Genomic DNA, 23,642 nt, shown 5'->3' on the forward strand with positions numbered 1-23,642 from the left:
CCAGGCTTCTCAATGTGCTTCTCACTCACTGACCCTGGCATGGATCCCTCCCAAATTACTTTCACGGCAGTGCTCCCCACTGGCCTCTTCCATCTCCTGTGCAGGACACTTGGTAATTAAAGAACAAATGGTCAAGAAATAGCCCAAGGTCGGACTTTAAATATATTTTTTATGACACTACATAGTACAGACAGAGCAAAAAATAATAAATAATTAAAAATGTATAGCACATTCTAAACATAATACATGACACAGAAGAACATGCGTCATATATGTAGCAGCGAACCCCTGTGCGTCAATGTGTTTCACTGTTTGGCTTCATCAGGACACATTCAGGGATTGTTGGAAGGAACAGGTCTCACTATTTTACAAGGAAGTCCATAGAAGATAATTTCCCCACTAAACATTAGATATCCCCATATATAGTGTTCTGGGACTTGGATAAGCAGATGGCTCAAGATATCGTGCACATCAATGATGTCAATGAGTCAAAATATCAAAGAAAATCAAAAATGATAAGGAGGGGGAGATGGAGAGGTTATGGTATGGTCACAGCTGCTGGGACCAAAACATTAAATGTATAAATATTTGGCCAAGCACATCCACATATATATAAGTAGTCAGCAAACACCACAGTGTGCAGGCAGCAATTGGAAATGAGAATATAAGTTGATTAGTCTCCCAAGCCACCATGGCATGTGATATGTCCAGTATACCCCCCAGAAAAAGTGCACGTTTACCACCAGGATACCTCTCAATGACTGGGTTGAGAGAAGCTCCCTCACAGTTCCCAAGCTCCATGCCTAAGGTCACCCCCCCCAGACAGGGGGTTCCCTCAAGGACCATGACAGTCTAACGCTCCATCACTCAGTTCTTCCATCCGACAACTCCTCCCACAACAGGCTGACCATGAGTATATATAGGAGGCCTGCCCCTGACAACCCTAGTTGGGGATTGGTCAGGGCTCTCAAATATAGCCCATATCACTCCAGCCCTCTGCCTTGCCTCTTTTTCAGAACCGTCTTTAAACAAAAGAGGCACCAGAGAGATGAAGTACATGTCAGTCACCCGCTGCTACACTAAACCACTCCCCAGCCACCAGATACAAAACAAAGAGGTCTAGCTCACAGCTAGGTCTGCCTAAATTTACCTGCACTGGCTGTACCAAAAAAACACACTACTCTAGCAACCTACCTACCTAAGGTAAAGGGTGCTACCCTCACCCCCACTAGAATACAGCTGGTCCCAAGCTGAGGAAAAATGAAAAATGGCTTCTGGGCCCAGGAGCAAGGGCATCCCATGAATTAAGTTGGATGGGGAAGGGAAACAACTTGGATGGGGAACTGTGCAAATAAATTACAAAAATATATATACAATTTTAGTAAGTGTAGTGCCCTGGGGTTTAGTCAGGGAGCTCCTCACCAAATTCCTTGTTAGGAGTAGCTAATTGATTTTGGCCGTGTTGCACTTTTCTCTTCTACCACTTGGTGACTGGGAATTTGGTGGTACTGGATATGAGAAGGCCAACCCAAGGTCAGGTTATGGACATATGGGCTATGTCAGCCAATAGGCAGGGGTTTTCGTGAATCCCGTGGCCTGCTGGGAGAGCATATATATTTGTGTGAGGTCAGGAGATCTCTGTTCTGTGCCGCCCAGATCGCTGTCTGGGTGGACGTGTGTCATACACCCCGGGCTGTTAAGCCCTCCCCATACGGATGACTCTACAGGCAAAGACCAAGTGGCCCAGCAAGGACTAAAGCTGTTTTAACTGTAGTTTTTTAGCCTCTTTTGCCAAGCGGACCAGGGAGAGGAGCCTGGCCAGGTTGTCACTGGGCAGCTGAAAAACCATCGCTACAGTGTCTATCTCAATACCCAAAAAGGCTAAAACCGTCACAGGGCCCTCGGTCTTGTCAGCTGACAGTGGAATGGCAAACCGCTCGCAGGTGTCCTGAAAAACAGACAGGAGTTGCTGGCATGGACCGCTGTCAGCTGGGCCGACGAAGAGGAAGTCATCCAAGTAGTGCAACACAGAATGCAAACCAGCTGCCTGAACAACTACCCATTCAAGGAAACTAATGGAGAGTTCAAGGAAATAACAAGAAATGGTATAGCCCATGGGAAGGCACATGTCAAAAAGTAGCTTCCTTGAAAGTAGCATCCCAACAGATGGAAGCATTCCGGGTGGACCGGGATGAGGCGGAAGGCGAACTCAATGTCCGCCTTGGCCAGTAAAGCCGAAGGACCAGCCGCCATGATCAAGTGAAGCTCCTTGTCGAAAGAGGCATAGTGGACCCTTCATTCCTCCTTGTTGATGCTGTCATTGACCGAGGAGTCAGAAGGTTAGAACAGGTGCTGGATAAGGCGGAATTTCTCCTCAGCCCTTTTGAGGACCACACCAAGGGGGAAACCCTCAGGTTGTGGAAAGGGGGGAGATCAAACGAGCCCGCCACATGCCCCAAATCCAATTCCTTCTGGAGCTTCTCGGCCACCAGGGACAGCAGTTTTTACATTAGATGCCATGGCCGGCACATCAGAAGGAGTAAAGGGGATCCAAAAGCCACGGTCCAAACAGTCCCTCAAAATCAAGGCCTCCCTATGAAGGGGTACCAGTCTAGCCAGGGAAGCGCCTCTGAGACGATCACTGACCTACCCCAAATCAAATCATAATCATACTCACTGATGCACAGAGGTGCAGCTGAAGAAGGGCGACCAGCAGCAGGTCCCGGAGGAATGCCTGGTGTATGATCGGCCACTTGAGGAGCCGGCAGAGACCCATGACATCTATCTCCTTGAGGAATGGTGGTGGCTGGCAGGGAAGGAGGATGATGATGGAAGGAGAGGTCCGGCCACCAACCCTGATGAGCCCGGGGGGCCAAGGACAGCAGCTGAGCAGCATAGAGAGCAACCAGGCACCCCGGATGGAGGACTCGTGGCAGGTGCAGCACACATCCCAGGCGTCAATATATGGTGTTGCGCTCCAAAATCCAAATACAATAAATGACAACAATAAATACTGGTATGTATATATCAATACATTCACCTATTAAAGTGATATTGGATAAGTGCAATAAGAATAAATTAGATGACTGTAGTGAATATATACTAAAACTACATGTTCATACAAATAAAGTGACTGAAGTGGATGAATGCTAAAACGTCCCAAAATAATATTCAACAGGTCCATTATGGTCCATAAAAACGAGTGCAAATAGTGCCGATGATACAAATCTTCCGACCAGGGAAAAGTGCAGGGTGCAAATCAGAAAGTGCTGGGTAGCTTAAAAAAATGGTGACACTATGACTTAAGTGCTGTGGATCTTTGGTGCTAATAACACCAGTAGGTGTACTAGCTTCTTACCTTACTGCTATAAGGTAAGCAGCATTCATAGACAACAAAGGAGGTAAACGGTCACTCAAAGGAAAGATGGAGATCTCCTATTCTTTCCTCCTGAGGGTTTCCAATGTGTACAGAGCCTACTACTTGTTCATAGAAATAAAGTGACTGAAGTGCATGAAAGTCAGGTACTCACATTATATACAATAAAAACATGCAGTGTATCCAACGAGCGGCGAGCTCTCGGTCAGGACGTCCCTTCCGGTGTCCGTGTATCCAACGCGTGTCGTCACCATCATGTGACTTCATCGGGGATAGGTTAAGGGCATCAGAAGTGTCTTTAAATAGCTAATGCTCAATTTAGCAATCGGACACTTTCTTGTAGCCTCTCTGTCTGAGATATAGGTGCAGCCATTTTCCGAGGGATAGGGCTGAGATCGCGACCTTATTTTTGTTGTTTATTATAGATATTATGGCATGACTGAATCAATCTAACTGAGCTCCGATCTTGGCCAAGTTTAGTGTAATCAATAAAAGACATTACAGCATAACAGTGCAATTAATGCCATAACTGCAAAGAGGTATATAAAATATATAAAAATAGAGCAATAATGCGTAACAAACAAGGGGGGGAGTTGATATTAAAGGTTACAATTGTAAGCGCATAATAGCAGAAAAATACTCAGCATAAAATAACTATGAGTGCAAAACTGAACACATATAATAGTTAAAAATTATATATAAAAAGGAGGGTAATGGCAGATAAAGGATAAAAATTGATATATTAAAAGGAAACAGTTGATATAAAATATCCAAATAGGTGTCATAGGATAAATATATAGGACTCCGGAAATGATATCCAAAAGGAGGAGGCATGAAGTAGATAAATCAGGCTAAAGTAAAATAAGTACAGCAAGCTAATACCTAGTTTGGCAATAAATAATCATAAAAACATGCTTAATAAATATGGTTAAAAATCCATAACCATAAATATGGTTAAAAATAGATGTACTAAAAATCACTGATAAAACAGTTTAAATCTAAATCGAATTCGATATTCAAACCATGGGGCGTAAATGTATCTAAAATGAATATCCATTTTGACTCTGACTGACTCAGAGTCCTAACTTTATGTCCACCCCTCCAATGCTTTTTGTATGGTTCGATACCCCAGAATTTAAGATGTGATGTGTTACAAAGTTTTTAGAAACACTATGTTTATCTAAACCTTTGATAATGTTTTGTATATGCTCCTTAATACGCACTTTCAGTGGTCTATTTGTGTGTCCAATATATTGGAGTCCACAACTACTTTCGAGGGCATAGACAGACCCTTCTGTTTTACAGCACATTAATTCTTCAACTTCATATGTATTGCCAGTGCTGGTGGATGTGAACTTGCATGTCTTCTCTACTGGCCTTTTAGCCCTGGTACAAGCAAAGCAGTTTTTACACGGATAGAATCCTTTTCCCAACGTATAGCCAATTTTCTGAGGATCTGGGATATTTTTAACTAATTTGTCCCTAAGTGTTGGAGCTCTTTCATAAGCCGCGTACACACGTAGCCGTCTGTCCGACGTACTTAGTCTGGCGGACTTCCCGCCAGACTGTCCGTCGGACTTTCCGAACGGGCTACTTGCCCACACACGGCACTTTTTCAGCGGACTAATACGGCGACTAAGTCCGCCGTACTATCCGCCCTACTTTTGAAATGAACGGACTCGCCCATACACGCGGAGGAAAGTTCGCTCATTTCGAGCACGTCTCCAGGTAGGCGGGGCCCGCGAAGGAGACGCTGCTGGCCCCGCCGCCTGGTATGGACTTAAAGGGGAACCCCAACGCCGAAAAAAAACGGCGTGGGGGTCCACCCAGGTCCACATCAGACCCTTGTCCGAGCACGCTACCCGGCCGGCCAGGAAAGGGGGGGGCGAGTGAGCGCCCCCCTCCTGAGCCGTACCAGGCCGCGTGCCCTCAACATGGGGGGTGCCTTGGGGAAGGGGGGGCCGCGCGGCCCCCCCACCCCAAAGCACCTTGTCCCCATGTTGATGAGGACAAGGGCCTCTTCCCGACAACCCTGGCCGTTGGTTGTCTGGGTCTGCGGGCGGGGGGCTTATCGGAATCCGGGAGCCCCCTTTAATAAGGGGGCCCCGGATACCGGCCCCCCACCCTATGTGAATGAGTATGGGGTACAATGTACCCCTACCCATTCACCTGTAAAATAAAAGTACAAAAAAAACACAACACACGAGTTAAAAATACTTTATTGCACAGCTCCGGGGGTCTTCCGTCTTCGGGGGTTTTCTCGCCGGACTCCTCCGCTATCTTCTTGTAGCTCTTTTACTAGCGGAGGAGCCCGGTATTCTTCTTCGTCGCCGCCCTCTTCTTCCGACTTCGGGGGTCTTGTCCCCCTCTTCGGTTCTTCTGCCGGGCCACCGCGCCTTCTTATAGCTCTTTTACAGGCGGTGGCCCGGTCTTCTGTCGCCGCCGCCGCCTTTCGTTCTTCTGTTCTTCTCTTCTTCTTCTTCAGATGTTGCCTCGCCGAGTCCTCCGCTCACAATGACAGGGAACGGGCACGCGGCGACTTATATAGGGACAAGGGGCAGGGTCTTCGGTGGATGTCACATGGGCTCAGGCTCTTCCCGTCCCCCATGTTTCCACCAATCATCAGTGACCATCAACCCCTTTGTCCGGTACCTGGCGATGCCCCCATCAGTCAAAGCTCTCTTTCCCTATGGGGGCTCAAGAAGTCTTCATTAGGCCTCCCCTTCCCTGACAAAACACACGAATCCTGGGATCTCCCCACCCACTAACTGCAGGTGGGCGCTCTGGTCTGGGTAGTGGAGGGTCTGTTTATACAGAGTTAGCTGCATGGGACAGGGGTCCATACTGTAGGCTGAGCATCTTCTCCTGCCTCTGACTGGGTCTCTAGGGGATGGGAACCTCCTGTCTCCCTCTCCTCTTCTTCGGAACTTTCCTTAGGGGATGACCACTCTATTAGTCTCTCCAAAGACCCAAACGTTTCCAGTATTCTGGGAGAATCCCAATCTATGACCTGGCCCTCACTTACCTCCTCCAGCAAAGGCTCCCTCTGGATAGGTACAGCAAGGGACTTACAGATGACTGGCTCTTCAGGGATGTCATCCAACTCCTGCACATTAGCACGTGCAATCGCCAGGCCACAGGTCGCAGCAGCCTCTTCTTCACCACATATGTCCTTTATCTTCACAGAGGGGTCACCAGGCCGCAACACCTCTCGGCCTCTAGGGAGTGATCCTTGGCCATCTCCGGCCATCTGGGTCTTCTGCGGCTGCAGTACACAAAGTCCTGTAAGCAGGTTGATAGTGTAATACTGTGGCTCCTGCCTCCCAGCCTGGTAAGTGGCTTCCCACAATGGCCACACCAAGCCCAAGAAGTCACCTCCACCATCAGGATTTGGGGCACTCAGTTCACCACTCCCAAGGCCAGCCATCTGCATAGCTCCAGCCGGATTCCAGTATCCACCAGCGGCCACTCCTGCATGTCAGGTAACCACTGCAACGTGGGTATCAGCCGATTGCCCTCTGCCATCGTCAGCTGCCTCGTGGTGTCTGCTGCTAGTGGGAACGTGCTAGTTTCCTCCAGGGTGTGGTTCCACCCCCAAACTCTCCGTCTGCTCGGAGCCTGAGGAACTGATAAGCAGACACCATTCTGCACATGCTGCTTTAACCCCTTGCTGGACAAGCTGGAGTTAGCAGGCATGCTGATGCTAGCAGGTTTTGCCCAGACATGTTGCTCAGTGTGGACTGCGTCAAAGTAACTAGAAATTAATAGCAGGTGAATTGTCCAGTGGTTTCCTATGGCAACAATAAAGTCAATAGCCAATGCATCCCTGTAAAGAACTGACTTAATATAGTCCCGCCCCCTGTAGGCAACCCCAGGCTGCTTCCTTTCACCCATGGTAACAGTAGACATTCTCCGGAACACTTTACTGTCTTTAAAGCAGAGTTCTGCTTAAAAAGAAAATAATTAAAAGTCAGCAGTTATAAATACTGCAGCTGCTGACTTTTAATAATCGGCTACTTACCTGTCCCAGGGTTCAGTGATGCGGGGGAATCAACCCCCGCTCGTCTCCCACTCCTCTCTGTGGTACCGACATTGTAACTGTTGGAGCGCCCTGGCTGTGGCTTCACAGCCAGGCACGCACTGCGCATGCGCGAGCCGCGCCGTGACTGGCCAGGCAATCTGGGACCTGTGACATGTCCCAGATGATTGCCAAGAGGGAGGGGGGGAGAGGTGATCTCCCTTCTGGTGCCGCAGTGTGCCAGGAGGAATTAGGAGCTGGGACCCCCTAAAAAGAGGGTACCGGCTCCCCCCCAAAAAAATGACATGCCAAATGTGGCATGTCAGGGGGTCCCCTCCCTTAACCACTTGACCACTGGGCACTTAAACCCTCTTAATAACCAGACCAATTTTCAGCTTTCGGTGCTCTCACATTTTGAATTACAATTACTCAGTCATGCAACCCTGTAACTATATGAAATTTTTGTCCTTTTTTCACACAAATAGAGCTTTCTTTTGGTGGTATTTAATCACCGCTGGGTTTTTTATTTTTTGTGCTATAAAAGAAAAAAGACCGAAAATTCTGTAAAAAAAAATATTTTTTTCTTAGTTTCTGTTATGAAATTTTGCAAATTTGTAATTTTTCTTCATAAATTATAAAAATTATAAAAATTTATACTACTGCATATCTTTGGTAAAAATAAATACAAATTGGTGTATATTATTTGGTCTGTGTGAAAGTTATAGAGTCCACAAGCTATTGTGCCAATATCTGAAAATTGATCACACCTGAAGTACTGAGGGCCTATCCTATTTCTTGAGACCCTAACATGCCAGAAAAGTACAAATGCCCCCAAAATGACCCCTTTTTGGAAAGAAGACATTACAAGGTATTTAGTAAGAGGCATGATGAGTTTTTTGAAGTTGTCATTTTTTCCCACAATTCTTTGCAAAATCAAGATTTTCTTTTTCCTTTTTTTCTCTCACAAAATTGTCATATTATCAGGTTATTTCTTAAGCCGTGTACACACGGGCGGACTGTCTGGCCAACTAAGTCCGTCAGACAATCCGACGGACAGTCCGTCCTACTTTTGAATGAACGGACTTGACCACACACGATGAACAGACAGTCCGTTGAAAGCTTGCGCGATGACATGTACAGCACGTACGACGGGACTAGAAATAGGACGTCCAATACACAGCAATGCAACCTTTCGCCGTGTAAATCCTTTCTGAGCATGCGCCATACTTAGTCCGTCCAACTTGCCTACTCACGAGCGGACTGTCCGCTGAAACCAAAGTTGGACGGACAATATTACGGAAATTCCGAAAGACTTAGTCCGCCAGACTGTCCGCTGAAAAAGTCCGCTGAAGCCCACACACGAGCGGACTGTCCGCTGAAATGTGTTTCAGCGGACTAAGTTGGACAGACAGTCCGCCCGTGTGTACGCGGCTTTAGACACAGCATATGCATACCACAAATTACACCCCAAAACACATTCTGCTATTACTCCCGAGTATGGCGATATCACATGTGTGAGACTTTTACACAGTGTGGCCACATACAGAGGTCCAACATGCAGGGAGCGCCATCAGGCGTTCTGGAGAACCCAGGACAATTCTGACATTTCTCTCCTAAATGTTAAAATCGTCATTTATTTGCAAGAAAATCACATAGAACCCCAAAAATTATATATATATTTTTTAGCAAAGACCCTAGAGAATATAATGGCGGTCATGGCAACTTTTTACCTCGCACAGTATTTGCGCGGCAATTTTTTCGAACGCTTTTTTTTGGGAAAAAACTGTTTTGTGTTTTAAAAACAACAAAACAGTAAAGTTAGCCCAATGTTTTTGCATAATGTGAAAGATGAAGTTCTGCCGAGTAAATAGATACCTAACATGTCACCCTTCAAAATTGCACACATTCGTGGAATGGTGCCAAACTTCACTACTAAAAAATCCCCATAGGCGACACTTTACATTTTTTTACTGGTTGCATGCTTTGAGTTTACAGAGGAGGTCTAGGACCAAAATTATTGCTCTCGCTCTAACGTTTGCATCGGTACCTCACGTGTGTGCTTTGAACACCGTTTTCATATGTGGGCGGGACTTACATTTGCTTTCGCTTCTGCATGCGAGCACACGGGGACAGGGGTGCTTTAAAAAAAAATATTTTTTTTATTGTTCATTTTACTTTATTTATTTTAGTTTGACGCTTTTTTTCCCAAAAAATACATTTTTGGATCGCTTTTATTCCTATTACAAGGAATGTAAACATCCCTTGTAATAGGAATATGGCATGACAGTGACCCTATATCTCACTGTAAAGAAGACCTAAGACCCTACATCTCACCTCTAGACTGGGAAGCCTGAAATAAAAAAAATTATTCTGGCTTCGATCATAGCGGTGAGTCAGCAGAAGCACCGGAGGGCAGCGGGAGGGGGGGAGATGTTCCCTCTTGCCTCCCGTAAGAACGATCAAGCAGCGGAACAGCCACTATGATCATTCATATGGTGTAGGGAATTGCCAGCTGAAAAAGCTGATATCCGAATGATGCCTGTAGCTACAGGCATCATTCAGATATCCCCGTACAAAGTCAAGGACTTCATATGAAGGCCGGCGGGCGGGAAGTGGTTAAAATGCATTTTTTTGTTTTAACACAAAGTTGTCCATTTATACAATATTTCTAACACATAGCATGTACATACCAAAAATGATACCCCAAAATAGATTCTTCTACTCCTCCTGAGTATGGCGATACCATATGTGTGAGACTTCCACATTCTGGCCACATACAGAGGCCGAGTACAGCCGAGCATGGCTGGGTATGGCTGTGTATGGCCGAGCATGGCCGGGTATTACCCGGGTCTTGCAGAGTATGGCTGGGTATTGCAGGGTATCACCCAGTATGGCTGGGTATTGCTGGGTATGGCAGGGCATGGCAGTTTATGGCAGAGTATTGGCAGGGTATTGCTGGGTATTGCAGAGTATTGGCAGGGTGTTGCAAAATATTGTCAGTGTTTTGCTAAGTATTGGCAGGGTATTGCAGAGTATTGGCAGGGTATTGCAGAGTATTGCTGGGTATTGCAGAGTATTGGCAGGGTATTGCAGAGTATTGGCAGGGTGTTGCAGAGTATTGGCTGAGTATTGCAGAGTATTGCTGGGTATTGCAGAGTATTGGCAGGGTATTGCAGGGTTAATTGTCACTGAGCAGCGCTGTGGGCACTACCGATCTCTCCCTTCTCACACTGTATCAATCGGTACAGAGAGGGAAGGGAGGAACAGGTGTCGTGACATGACGTCGGTTTGTTTACAAGTGATCATTTGACGGAGCGTTCACGTGGTAAACTGCCGCGATGAGCTGGGAGGAAGTCACTGTACGCCCTCCTAGAGTTAAGCAACCACACTTTAGCCATCATTTGGCTATGGGCCGGTTGTTAAGTGGTTAAAGTGGAAATTCCATTTTTGGGTGGAACTCTGCTTTAAGCAGGAGTTTGGAGCAAACGTGCAAGCTTCCTGCAATCCAGTGGGAAATTCCCATGCCCTAGAGAACGCTGGACATATTTGTAATTCATGGACACGATCGCCCACTGTGGTTGCCACGGGTGATGGGACATATTTTACAGTCACTGAATTGCAGGATTGGTACAAGTGTCCGCCCCAGCACTGGTTGGGGTGACTGTGTGGCAGGAACAGCAATACTGACACACTTTGCCAGTCAATGAACAGTCCTTTAGCTTGTTTTTGTTTTTATTTAGGGGATTAAACTTGGTTGGGGAAAAGAGATATGGGTGTCCAAATAATGAATCTTGCTTGTTTGAACAAAGATGGTTGAATCCTGGGCCGTCTTTAATATTGATTGGACCCTGGGCAAAAAATTTCCTGGGCCACCCTCGCTCTCCACCTGCTTTGAGTCATACAATAAATAGCAGCTAGACTCAAAATCTGTTTACTGAATCAGATCATCAGCGATTGCAATTGTATTGCCAGAGGTTAGTGTATCCTTACCTCTCACTGATTAGTTGCTAGAGGTTACAGCACATGATTTATACTTGCTGATTGGTTGCTAGAGATTACTGTACATCAATACTGCTCACTGATTGATTGCTAGAGGTTACTGCACATCCTTACTTACTGATTGGTTGCTAGAGGTTACAGCACATCATCTCCTCACTGCCTGCACACCATGGACTAAGGAGGTGAGGGGACACATTAATAGAAAACTCCTAGGGATCCTAGGACTCCTGGGATCAGTGGCAGTGTGGGGGGAGGGGTGGGTGTGATCAATTTCCAGCATGCCCCTTTATCTCCCCAGTGGCAGCGGCAGTGATGGTGGATATGACCTCACGGGGAGCATGATATACATATGAATACTGCCTCTATTTACATATGAATGCTGCCGGTCCGCCGCTATTTACATATCAATGCTGGTATTTACATGTATACACAGGGTCTGCAGGTTAGAAAACTGTAGACAACAATAGGGCAGAGCTGGGCAGCATTAGTAACAGAACTTCACACTGAGATATCAGGACACAGCACTGGACTAAAACCTCAAGGAATGAGGGAATTTAAACTGGGATAGTTGTCAAATATGGGGCAGCTGCTTTGGGCCCCACAATAATGACAGAGCCCAGGGCAGCTGCCCCTTTTGCCCTGCCTTAAAGATGGCCCTGGTTGAATCTATAGGAACAGTCGCTAGAGCTTCACTAGGGATGAGCCGAACACCCCCTGGTTCGGTTCGCACCAGAACCCGCGAACAGACCGAAAATTTTCGCAAAACTTTAGAAACCCGTTAAAGTCTATGGGACTTGAACGTTCCAAACCAATAGTGCTAATTTTAAAGGCTACTATGCACGTTATTGTCCTAAAAATGGTTTAGGGACCCGGATCTTTCCCCAGGGGACATGTATCAATGCAAAAAAAAGTTTTAAAATGGCCGTTTTTTCGGGAGCAGTGATTTTAATGATACTTAAAGTGAAAAAATAAAAGTGAAATATTCTTTTAAATATCGTACCTGGGGGGTGTCTAACACTGTCTATAGTATGCCTGTAAAGTGGCGCGCGTTTCCTGTGCTTAGAACAGTCCCTGCACAAAATGATATTTTTAAAGGAATAAAAGTAATTTAAAACTGCTTGCGGCTTTAATGTAATGTCTGGTCCTGGCAATATGGATGAAAATCAGTTAGACAAGTGGCATGGGTACCCCCCCCAGTCCATTAACAGGCCCTTTGGGGAGTGTATGGATATTAAGGGGAACCCCGCACCCAAATTAAAAAAAGGAAAGGCGTGGGGCCCCCAGGCCCTATATACTCTGAACAGCAGTATACAGGCGGTGCAAACAAGACAGGGATTGTAGGTTTGTTGTTAAGTAGAATCTGTTTGTAATTTGGAACTGGCACATTTTTAAAGTGTAGCTCTAGCCAAAAAAATTATTTTTAAGCTCTTTGGAAAACATAGGTACGAGTTATTACACAGCAGTTGAAGTGCTAGCAATTTAGCTAAGGTGGCTGGGAGTGAACTTCTTCAGGCGGTGCGGCAGCTGGGGCAGGGAAATTTGCTTGGTACAATCTGACGTCGGTGCACTGATAGCAGATTGCCCGCAAGTACTTGGCTGTGACACACCTAATTCTATACCTTTATTCCTCTCAGTGCAGGTTTCAGAGAGGACTGAAGGTATAGTAAGGTTGGAGATCCCAGCTGAAGAGGAGCAAGGAAAGGTCCGCTTTGTTCTTTGGTGTGGATCTTTTAGGTACGCTTGCCAAGGAACTGCATGGCAGGTCGACATATGTCTGGTCAAGCATGTGGTGCCCAAGTGGCTGATGTTTTGGCCACGCGAGATACGCTTGAGACATATGGTGCAAATAGCAGCGGTGCGATCTGATGCACTCGTCTCAAAAAAGGCCCACACCAAATAACTTTTGGAATAGCACGCAGAGACAGCAGAGCTCCTGCATATGCAGAGCTCTGCGGTGTGATGCAGTCGGTGTGCTGCCCTTAAGCTGGCCCCTGGAGGGCATCTTGCCTTGTTGGAGATGTACCTCCTCCTCCTGGCTCCGATCAGGCACCCACGTGGAGTCAGTGACCTCATCACCCCCTCCCTCCTCATCACTGGAGAAAACCTGGCAGTATGCTGCAGCTGGGGGAACATGACTGCCAGATTGCTGTCCTTCTTGGGCACCCCCTCTCTCTGGGCTCACGTTACTGTCTTCCTCTAGCTGGGTACTATCATCAGAGCCTTCAAAACGCTGGGCATCCTCCTGGAGCATGTACCCAACAATGTAGTCAAACAGTTCGGGGGACTGCTCAGGAAGACATGGCGGGGCTAGGGAAGGAGTGACTGATGCCATTGAGCCCAGGGAAGAGGTCGTGATGGCAGCTGCTTTGCCAGACAAAGTACCCTGAGCCTGGGTGAGAGAGGATGAGGATGGCTTGGTCATCCACTCTACCAAGTCTTCGGCATGTTGCAGCTCAACACGGCCAGCTGCCGAAAAAAAGGACGAGTGTGTCTGTCACGTACCTGGTGGTGAGCCTGACGTGTAGAGGAAGGCCTCCCGTACAACTCCGGCCCAAGAGCTGCTGGTAGTGGGACAGCTGGTGCTGGGGCATGGTGGAGTAAGAATGCCTGGAATAAGTCCTGAAGTCTGTGCAGGTAGGAGCCAGGAACACACAGGTGGGAAGCCAGACTTGGCTGCTAGCGGGCTGTAATGTAGCCGGATCAAGGGCAGGTCTTGGCAGCAGACGAGCAGACCGGGTACAACAGTAGGCAGGAGCAGGGTCAATGTCACAGGCAGGTATGGCAATGGGTAGGCAGATCAGGTATACAGCAGGCAGAAGTGTAGTCAGGTCACAGGCAGGTGCGGCAACAGGTAGGCAGATCAGGTGTACAGCAGGCAGAAGCGTAGTCAGGTCACAGGCAGGTCTGGCAACAGGTAGGCAGATCAGGTATAACAGTAGGCAGGAGCGTAGTCGGGTAACAAGCCGGAACGGTATTAAGGAAACAACACAGGGTAACAGAGTTTCAGGTGATGCTGTAGATCAAGCAGCAACCAGACAGTGCTGAGTTCTGTGTTTAAATAGGCCGCCTGATGCCAAGTTCTGGTAACAGGCGCGCGCACACTCGAGTGCGCACGCGTGCCCACTGATGCACACGTGGCAGATCTGGGTGAACTTTGTTGGCACCTGCGCACAGGTGTGTGCCTGAGGATGTCAGCTGTATTCCGTGGGCGACTTCCCTGACATTGCCCCCCCTTACGGCAGCCTCCGGATGCCCAGATGGTTCCTTTTTAGAGGATGGCTGCGGAAGAAGGCATGTATTAAGTTCATAGCATGAACATTCTGCTCAGGCTCCCATGAATTTTCCTCCGGCCCATAACCTCTCCATTTGATTAGGTATTGCAGTTGACCCCTTCTCCTCCTGCAGTCTACAATTTCCTCCACCTCAAATTCTTCATCCCCATTGACCATCACTGGTTCAGGCGGTCTAGACCCCCGATTAGAGAAGGGATCGTGCAATGCGGGCTTTAACAAGGACACATGAAATACTGGGTGTATGCTGAAGGATTCTGGCAGAGACAGCTCGTAGGAGACATCATTAATCCTTCTCTTCACAGGAAACGGCCCAAGAAATTTAGGAGCAAGCTTCTTTGACGGACAGGCCAGTCTCAGATTGGTTGTAGCCAACCAGACTTGATCCCCTGGTTGCAGAATGAGTTCCCCTCTCCTCTTCCTATCAAAGGCTCTTTTATTATCCTCCTGTGCCTTTGTCACGGCCTCTTGAAACAGCTTGTTGTTGCTTTTAAAGAAATCCACAGTGCTTTGGATGGCTGGTAATGAAGACTCAGGAACAAAGTCAGGCAAAAAGGTTGGATGGAAGCCATAATTTGAAAAGAATGGAGATTGCTTGGTAGCTGCAACAGATGTACTGTTCCAAAGTCTGGTTAGTCCGTTCGGTCTGGCCGCTAGACTGCGGGTGATATGCGGATGACATGGAAAGTTTGATCTTTAAGGCTTCACTTAGTGCCCATCAAAACTTTGAGGAAAACTGGACTCCTCAGTCAGAGGATGTCGATGGGTACCCCATGGAGTCTAACAACTTCCTTAATAAACACTCGAGCAGTCGCTACAGCGGAGGGCGTACCCTTCAGGGGTAAGAAATGGGCCATCTTAGTCAACCGGTCAACTATGATGAAGATGGCTGTACAGTCCTCAGAGGATGGCAGTTTGACTATAAAGTCCATGGAAATCATGGTCCACAGCCTGTCGGGCACCAGCAAATGTCGGAAAAAGCCCCAAGCCTTATTTTGGGTAGTTTTGTTTCGGATGCAGGTAATGCATGTATCTATGTATTTCTTGCAGTCTTCCTCCAGATTAGGCCACCAAAATGTGCGTTGCACTAATTCTATTGTTTTGTGAATACCAAAGTGACCTGCTAGGGGGTGATTATGGCAGGTTCCCAGAACTGGTATCCGGACTGCTTCTGGGACGAAGACTCTGTTACCTGTCCAAAAAAGTCCTTCTCTTGCCTGTAATGTGTCTCTGATAGGGTCAGGGGTAACTCCGTATGCCTGCTTCAGCTGTGACATGAGATCGGATTATACAACAAAAAATTCCCTGCTGGTAAGATGGTATCAGATACTGGTAAGTCCTTTGGATCCTCGAACATGCGTGACAGCACATTGGGCTTGGTGTTCTTAGATGCAAAAGTTCTTTATGGCCACGAAGGGTCGTAGTCAGCAATGGAGGATTTTCCTGGGTCCCCAGTCCAGATTTTATACAAGAGCCATCAGCCAAGAATACGGTAAGCCCCCGCTCTTTGAATTGAAGGGGAATGCCTTGTTTGGCAGCGAATGCCAAGTCAATGAAGCAACTGCACGCCCCAGAGTCCATAATTGCGGTTTTTGACACACTTTTCCGTGGGAGTTGGAAGGTTACAGCAAGTGCCAATTGCGCAGAGGTTGCTGGCGGGGCCACTTGGCTTAATGGAGAAACAGAGGAATATCTACGTCTCTTAGCCGGATGGTACTGTACATAGTGACCTGCCCTGCTACAGTAGAGGCAGAGGTTGCCTTGAAGACATCGTACCCGTTCCTCAGGAGACAGTGACGGGTGAATCAGGCCTAGTCATGTGGGTGCTGAAGGAGCCAACTTGACAGAAGTCGGTCGAGCAGGAACCGGGAACTTGGCCACCATCCATACGGGTTGGGCTGGAACGGCTAACTTACCGCCTACGTTCTCGCAGGCAACGATCAATCTGAATTGTCAATGTAATTAAGTCCTCCAAGGAACTTGGAACACCCACACGAGGTAACTCGTCTTTCAAGTTTTCCGATAACCCCAGGCGGAATTGGTGTCGGAGGGCTGCATCATTCCAACCGGTGTCTGCACTCCAGCATCAGAAGGCCATTATACAGTCCTCGGCCGCTCTGTGGCCTTGCTGGAGTGCATGGAGAGCGGACTCGGCAGTAGTGGTTAGTTGAGGGTCCTCGTACAAATTGGACATTGCCTGAAAGAAGGAGGACATAGTATTTAGTTGTATGTTCTTCCTTTCCAACAGACAATGTGCCCAGGTCTGGGGCTCGCCTTGGAGCAGGGATATAATGAACCCCACCCTTGTAGTCTCTGCAGAAAAAGTCTGTGGCTGGAGTGAAAAGTAGAGCTGGCAGGCATTGCGAAATGCTCTGAACTTAGTCCAATCTCCAGAAAATCTGTCAGGGCTAGGCACTCTTGGCTCCGGGGATGTCAGCACCGCAGCAGGAACGGCAGAGGACAGCTGGGCTTGCCCATGTTCTTCCAGACGCACATATTTCTCCTGCAGGGAGAGGTTCCTCCTGCAGGCTCATTCATGGCTGCTTGATACTGTCACGTACCTGGTGGGGAGCCTGACGTGTAGAGGATGGCCTCCCGTAAAACTCCGGCCCAAGAGCCTCTGGTATTGGGACAGCTGGTGCTGGGGCACAGTGGAGTAAGAGCGCCTGGAATAAGTCGTGAAGTCTGTGCAGGTAGGAGCCAGGAACACACAGGTGGGAAGCCGGACTTGGCTGCTAGCGGGCTGGAATGTAGCCGGATCATGGGCAGGTCTTGGCAGCAGACGAGCAGACCGGGTACAACAGCAGGCAGGAGCGTAGTCAGGTCACAGGCAGGTATGGCAATGGGTAGGCAGATCAGGTGTACAGCAGGCAGAAGCGTAGTCAGGTCACAGGCAGATTCGGCAACGGGTAGGCGGATCAGGTATAAAAGCAGGAGTGTAGTCGGATAAAAAGCCGGAACATGCAGGCGGCCTTATATAGTGTGGGGTGTGTACTAAACCCCCTGAGACATAATTGGCCAAAGCCACCCTGGCTTTGGCCAATCATGGCTCTCCGTTTTTTCTGTGCTGTGATTGGCCAATCAGCAGCCAGCAATGCCGCAGTGAATTATGGGCCGTGACGTGCCACACGAATTTGGCGTGAACGGCCCATAATGATTGGAATTCGCCGAACAGACGATGTTCGAGTCGAACGTGAAGCTCATCCCTATTTATAAGTTAAAATCTGTATTTTTTGCTAGAAAATTACTTAGAACTCCCTAACTATCATGAATTTTGAGGGAGACGGACGTCCCCTCCTATTTCTCCCCTCTCTCCCCAACACTGGAGACTATTATCTGGCTTGCAAAGATGGGGAAAGTTTGGGCCTTTGAGTGAGGCACATGAATGGAAACAAATATTCAATCAAAAAACAAGTTTATTAACAAATGTACATAACATAGCACATCGAATATCTACATACATCAATGATTGGGTAAATAGTGATCATAACAATAGTCCAGGTTGTGCTTGCTTCAGCTGTCTTTTTTACAACACTTTCTTTACTCATCATTAGGGATGAGACGAACACCCCCCGGTTCAGTTTGCAGCAGAAAATTGGCAGATTTTGGCAGAACACACGAACACCATTAAAGTCTACGGGACTCAAACATGAATAATCAAAAGCGCTAATTTTAAAGGCTTATATGCAAGTTATTGTCATAAAAAGTGTTTGGGGTCCTGGGTCCTGCCCCAGGGGACATGTATCAGTGCAGTGATTTTAATAATGCTTAAAGTGAAACAATAAAAGTGAAATATTCCTTTAAATTTCGTACCTGGGGGGTGTTTATAGTATGCCTGTAACGTGGCAAATTTTTCCCGTGTTTAGAACAGTACAACAGCAAAATTACATTTCTAAAGGAAAAATTGTCATTTAAAACTGATTGTGGCTATAGTGAATTGTAGGGTCTCGGCAATATATATAAGACTCTTTGAAAAAAGAGCCCAAACCAAAGTTAAAAAAAAATTGTGTGGGGGTCCCCCTAGAATCCATACCAGGCCCTTCAGGTCTCGTATGGATTTTAAGGGGAACCCTATGCCAAATTTTAAAAAAAAATGGTGTAGGGTCCCCCCAAAATCCATACCAGACCCTTATCCGAGCACGCAACCTGGCAGGCTGCAGGAAAAAAACCATACCAGGCTCCATGCCCGCGAGATCCCGACCTCCCCCTGTGTGAAATGGTAATGGGGTACATGTATTTTTACAAAATTTGCTAAAAAAATTATAAAAAAAACCTGTAAAAATAAATATATAAATAAAATAATAAAAATAAAAACTACTGCACCATCTACTGCCACTGTCCGTACATATATACACGCACGTGTGTTTGAGATTTTAGGTGCACACCCTAATGCAATAGACTGTGCACACCTATGATATAAAACATATCATACTGTATATAGAATATATATTATAATAGTAGTTATGATTTTGCCTATTAATATTATGATACACATAATCCATATATTAACAGTGGCGTTGCTAAGGGGGGTTGGGGGGTGCAGGCTGCACCCGGGTAACACACCACAGAGGGTTGACACCTGTGGGCAGTGGCATTGCACGGTCCGCACACCCCTACACTGATCGGTGTGTCTCTCTCAACGGAGCGGACTGCCCCCTCCCGCCTCTCTCTGTTTACATGTACACAGGAGGAGGGACACACCGCTGTGCTTATCCCACTGTTCTGAGGTCTGAACAGTGTATTGTATCTGTAGATGGACATGTGCAGGGGGCACTATGGGAGGGGACGGCTACTAGCACAAGTGGAGAGGGGGGGGGTCTGCAGTGGGGGGGGTCTATGCTGGTGGGGGGTCTGCACTAAGGGGGCTCTATGCTGATGGGGGGTCTGCAGTGGGGGGGTGTCTAAGCTGATGGGGGGTCTGCACTGGGGGGGTCTGTGCTGATGGAGGGACGAGGGAGTCTGCACTGAGAGGGGGTGTCTTTGCTGATAGGGGGGGGGGCTGGACTGAGGGCAGCCTATGTTGGTGGCGGGTGTCTTTGCTGATGGGGGGTTTGCACTAAGGGGGCTCTATGCTGTTGGGGGGTCTGCACTGAGGGGGCTCTATGCTGATGGGGGGGTCTCTAAGCTGATGGGGGGTCTGCACTTAGAGGGGGTGTCTTTGCTGATGGGGGGGTCTGCACTGAGGGCGGTCTATGCTGGTGGGGGGGGCTGCACTGAGGGGGGTGTCTTTGCTGATGGGGGTGTCTGCACTGGAGGAGGTCTATGCTGGTGGGGGTGGTCTATTCTGATAGGTGGTCTGCACTGAGGGGGCTCTATGCTGGTGGGGGTGTCTGCACTAAGGGGGCTCTATGCTGGTGGGGGGTTCTGCATTAAGGGGGCTCTATGCTGATGGGGGCGTCTGCACTGAGAGGATTCTATGCTGGTTGGGGGGGTCTTCACTGAGGGTGGTCTATGCTGATGGGGGGGTCTGCACTGGGCGGTAGGTCTATACTGATGGGGGGTCTGCACTAAGGGGGCTCTATGCTAATGGGGGGATCTGCACTGAGGGGGCTCTATGCTGGTGGGGGGGTCTTCAATGAGGGTGGTCTATGCTGATGGGGGTGTCTATGCTGGTGGGGGATCTATGCTGATGGGGGGGTCTGCACTGAGGGAGCTCTATGCTGGTGGGGGGGTCTGCACTAAGGGGGCTCTATGCTGGTGGGGGGTCTGCACTAAGGGGGCTCTATGCTGATGGGGGCGTCTGCACTAATAGGGTTCTATGCTGGTTGGGGGGGTCGTCACTGAGGGTGGTCTATGCTGATAGGGGGTTCAGCACTGAGGGGGGTCTATGCTGATGGGTCTGCACTGGGCGGTAGGTCTATACTGATGGGGGGGTCTGCACTAAGGGGGATCTATGCTGATGGGGGGATCTGCACTGAGGGGGCTCTATGCTGGTGGGGGGTCTTCACTGAGGGTGGTCTATGCTGATGGGGGGGTCAGCACTGAGCGGGGTCTATGCTGGTGGGGTGGGTCTGCACTGGGGGGTAGGTCTGTACTGATGAGGGGGGGTCTGTACTGAGGGGGGTCTATGCTGATGGGGGTCTGCACTGGGGGGTAGCTCTATACTGATAAGGGGGGTCTGTACTGAGGGGGGTCTATGCTACTGGGGGTAGGTCTATACTGATGAGGGGGGTTTGTACTGAGGGGGGTCTATGCTGATGGGGGGGTCTGCACTGGGGGGTAGCTCTATACTGATGAGGGGGGTCTTCACTGGGAGGTAGGTCTATACTGATGAGGGGGGTCTATGCTGATGGGGGGTCTGCACTGGGGGGTAGCTCTATACTGATGAGGGGGGTCTATACTGATGAGGGGGGGGGGTCTGCACTTGGGGGGTAGCTCTATACTGATGAGGGGGGTCTGTACTGAGGGGGTCTATGCTGATGAGGGGGGTCTGCACTGGGGGGGGTAGCTCTATACTGATGAGGGGGGTCTATGCTGATGGGGGGGGGGTCTGCACTGGGGGGTAGCTCTATACTGATGGGGGGGGTCTGCACTGGGGGGTAGGTCTGTACTGATGAGGGGGGTCTGCACTGGGGGGTAGGTCTGTACTGATGAGGGGGTCTGCACTGGGGGGTAGGTCTGTACTGATGAGGGGGTCTGCACTGGGGGGTAGCTCTGTACTGATGAGGGGGTCTGCACTGGGGGGTAGCTCTATACTGATGAGGGGGTCTGCACTGGGGGGTAGCTCTATACTGATGAGGGGGTCTGCACTGGGGGGGGGGGGGGTAGGTCTATACTGATGAGGGGGTCTGCACTGGGGGGGTAGGTCTATACTGATGAGTGGGTCTGCACTGGGGGGTAGGTCTATACTGATGAGGGGGTCTGCACTGGGGGGTAGGTCTATACTGATGAGGGGGTCTGCACTGGGGGGGTAGGTCTATACTGATGAGTGGGTCTGCACTGGGGGGGGGGGGGGGGGGTAGGTCTATACTGATGAGGGGGGTCTGCACTGGGGGGGGGGGGGGTAGGTCTATACTGATGAGTGGGTCTGCACTGGGGGGGGGTAGGTCTATACTGATGAGGGGGGTCTGCACTGGCTGGTAGCTCTATACTGATGGGGTGGTCTGCACTGAGGGAGCACTATAGTTGGCGGAGGGGGTGACGCCACTTATATTGTATTTGCAGAGCCCATAATCACGAGTCAGCACCATGGACGCCCCATAGATCTATATAATTGGTACTATTTACATAGAAGGGGATGTGCTGACACAGATCATACAATCAGCGGACACACATAACAGATCGCTCCGCAGTCAGTCTATGGAAGTTCTCTTCTATACAAGGAAGTCTTGTACTGAACTTACTTGGCGCTGTGGGCGGGCCCAGCCTACAGGGGGTGCGGCGTGTGGAGGAAACGCCCACATGGGGGCGGAGTTTGTGCCGGTGGCCGGGCAGGGTCTAGTCATTCGCCATGTCTCCTAGCTGTAGCTGGCTGTGTGGGATCGGGCGCCGTGTTGTGTATGGCGGAACTCGCAGCCTGCCAACCACAAGATGTCCGGGTAAGTCTGGGGTGGGGATGTAATAGTAGTGGATGGGATGTACGGAGTGCAGTGTACGCACAGCTCCGTGTCATGTCCATCCTCTGGACTCAGTACACAGGAGGTGTGTATTCAATGACAGGCAGGCACAGAGGTGACATGTACAATGGATGGGCTCCTGTCTGAGTGAGAACATAGTGTAGGGCAGACCACCCATTCCTTCTCATCGTCACTCTGTGTGCATGAAATGTGCAAAATAATACGTGGTGTATGATTTCATACAATCCCACGAAAAGTCGTGGTGGGGATATTGTAGTAGGATGGGATGGGCGCATTGTAGTAGCGTGGGATGGGGTGGGCGCATTGTAATAGCGTGGGATGGGGTGGGCGCATTGTAGTAGCGTGGGTTGGGGTGGGCGCTTTGTAGTAGCGCGGGGTGGGCGCATTGTCGTAGCGTGGGTTGGGGTGGGCGCATTGTAGTAGCGTGGGTTGGGGTGGGCGTATTGTAGCATGGGATGTGGTGGACACACACACACACACACACACACACACACACACACACACACACACGTTTGCTAAATGCATTCAAGTTAGGCGTAAATGACACTGCACACCTCTGCAGAAGGCAGCACATTTCTGTGCGGGAAAACACCAATTTTGCACACATTCCCGCACTGCACGTGTGCGAGCAGACCCTTCACTGCTTCAGTCCGGGACCATTCTGACACTTCTCACAGACATGGTGTAAAAAATCATGCCTAGAAAATGACTTGGAATATATATTTTCTAGGGATGCACCGAAATTTCGGCCGCCGAAACATATCGGCCGAAAATGGTGTTTTCGGCAAAATGCCGAAAGGAAAATCTTGCCGATAATGGGGCCGAAAATGGGGGAGGGGCCTGTGTGGGGCTCCGCCCATTGCACGGGTGTTTTCCTTGTCCGTCCCCAGTCCTCTGTCCTCCTTTCGTCCCGCCCGACAGTGCAGTGATCTCCGTGTGTCACGGACCTGTGCATTGAATTGCCTGGGCGGCTGCAGTAACAATGTCCCGCCTCCTGTGACAGACGGTACACTGATCCAATGGCGGGACATTGAATCAGCGTGACGTGATTACAGGAGGCGGGACATTGTTACTGCAGCCGCCCGGGCAATTCAATGCACAGCTCCGTGACACACGGAGATCACCGCTCTGATCCGGGCATGGGTAAGGCTGCATTTAGACACTGGCAAGCTGCATGAGGGGGAAAGAGTGTGCCCAGGGTAAGCATTGCAGAGTTTTGTCCGCAGCTAAATCACACGTTTTTGTGCCCACAGTGCTGCTGCATCCAAAAGTCATTTTGTTTGCCTCTGAAACTATCCACCTCTGGCCACTTGTGTGAATGTAGCCATGCTATATAACACCAGGTCACAGGACAAAGGCTGTACTCCCTTTATTGACCATAT

At 49.0% G+C, this 23,642-nt stretch overlaps 1 protein-coding gene across 2 annotated transcripts in view; it reads left to right on the plus strand.

The window, feature by feature from the left end:
* Positions 1 to 22,091: 22,091 nt before the first annotated feature.
* Positions 22,092 to 23,642, plus strand: part of FDXR (ferredoxin reductase) — a 137,103-nt gene continuing 135,552 nt past the window's right edge. For both annotated transcript variants that reach the window (XM_077459634.1, XM_077459633.1), the window contains exon 1: positions 22,092 to 22,221. In XM_077459634.1, the coding sequence (XP_077315760.1) occupies positions 22,134 to 22,221 (88 nt within the window). In that variant the 5' untranslated portion in view covers positions 22,092 to 22,133. The remainder of the gene's footprint in view (positions 22,222 to 23,642) is intronic.

Source organism: Lithobates pipiens, unplaced genomic scaffold, assembly GCF_037356315.1.
Source record: "Lithobates pipiens isolate NorthernLeopardFrog02 unplaced genomic scaffold, aLitPip1_a1.2 Scaffold_28, whole genome shotgun sequence".
Taxonomy (NCBI): Eukaryota; Metazoa; Chordata; class Amphibia; order Anura; family Ranidae; genus Lithobates; species Lithobates pipiens.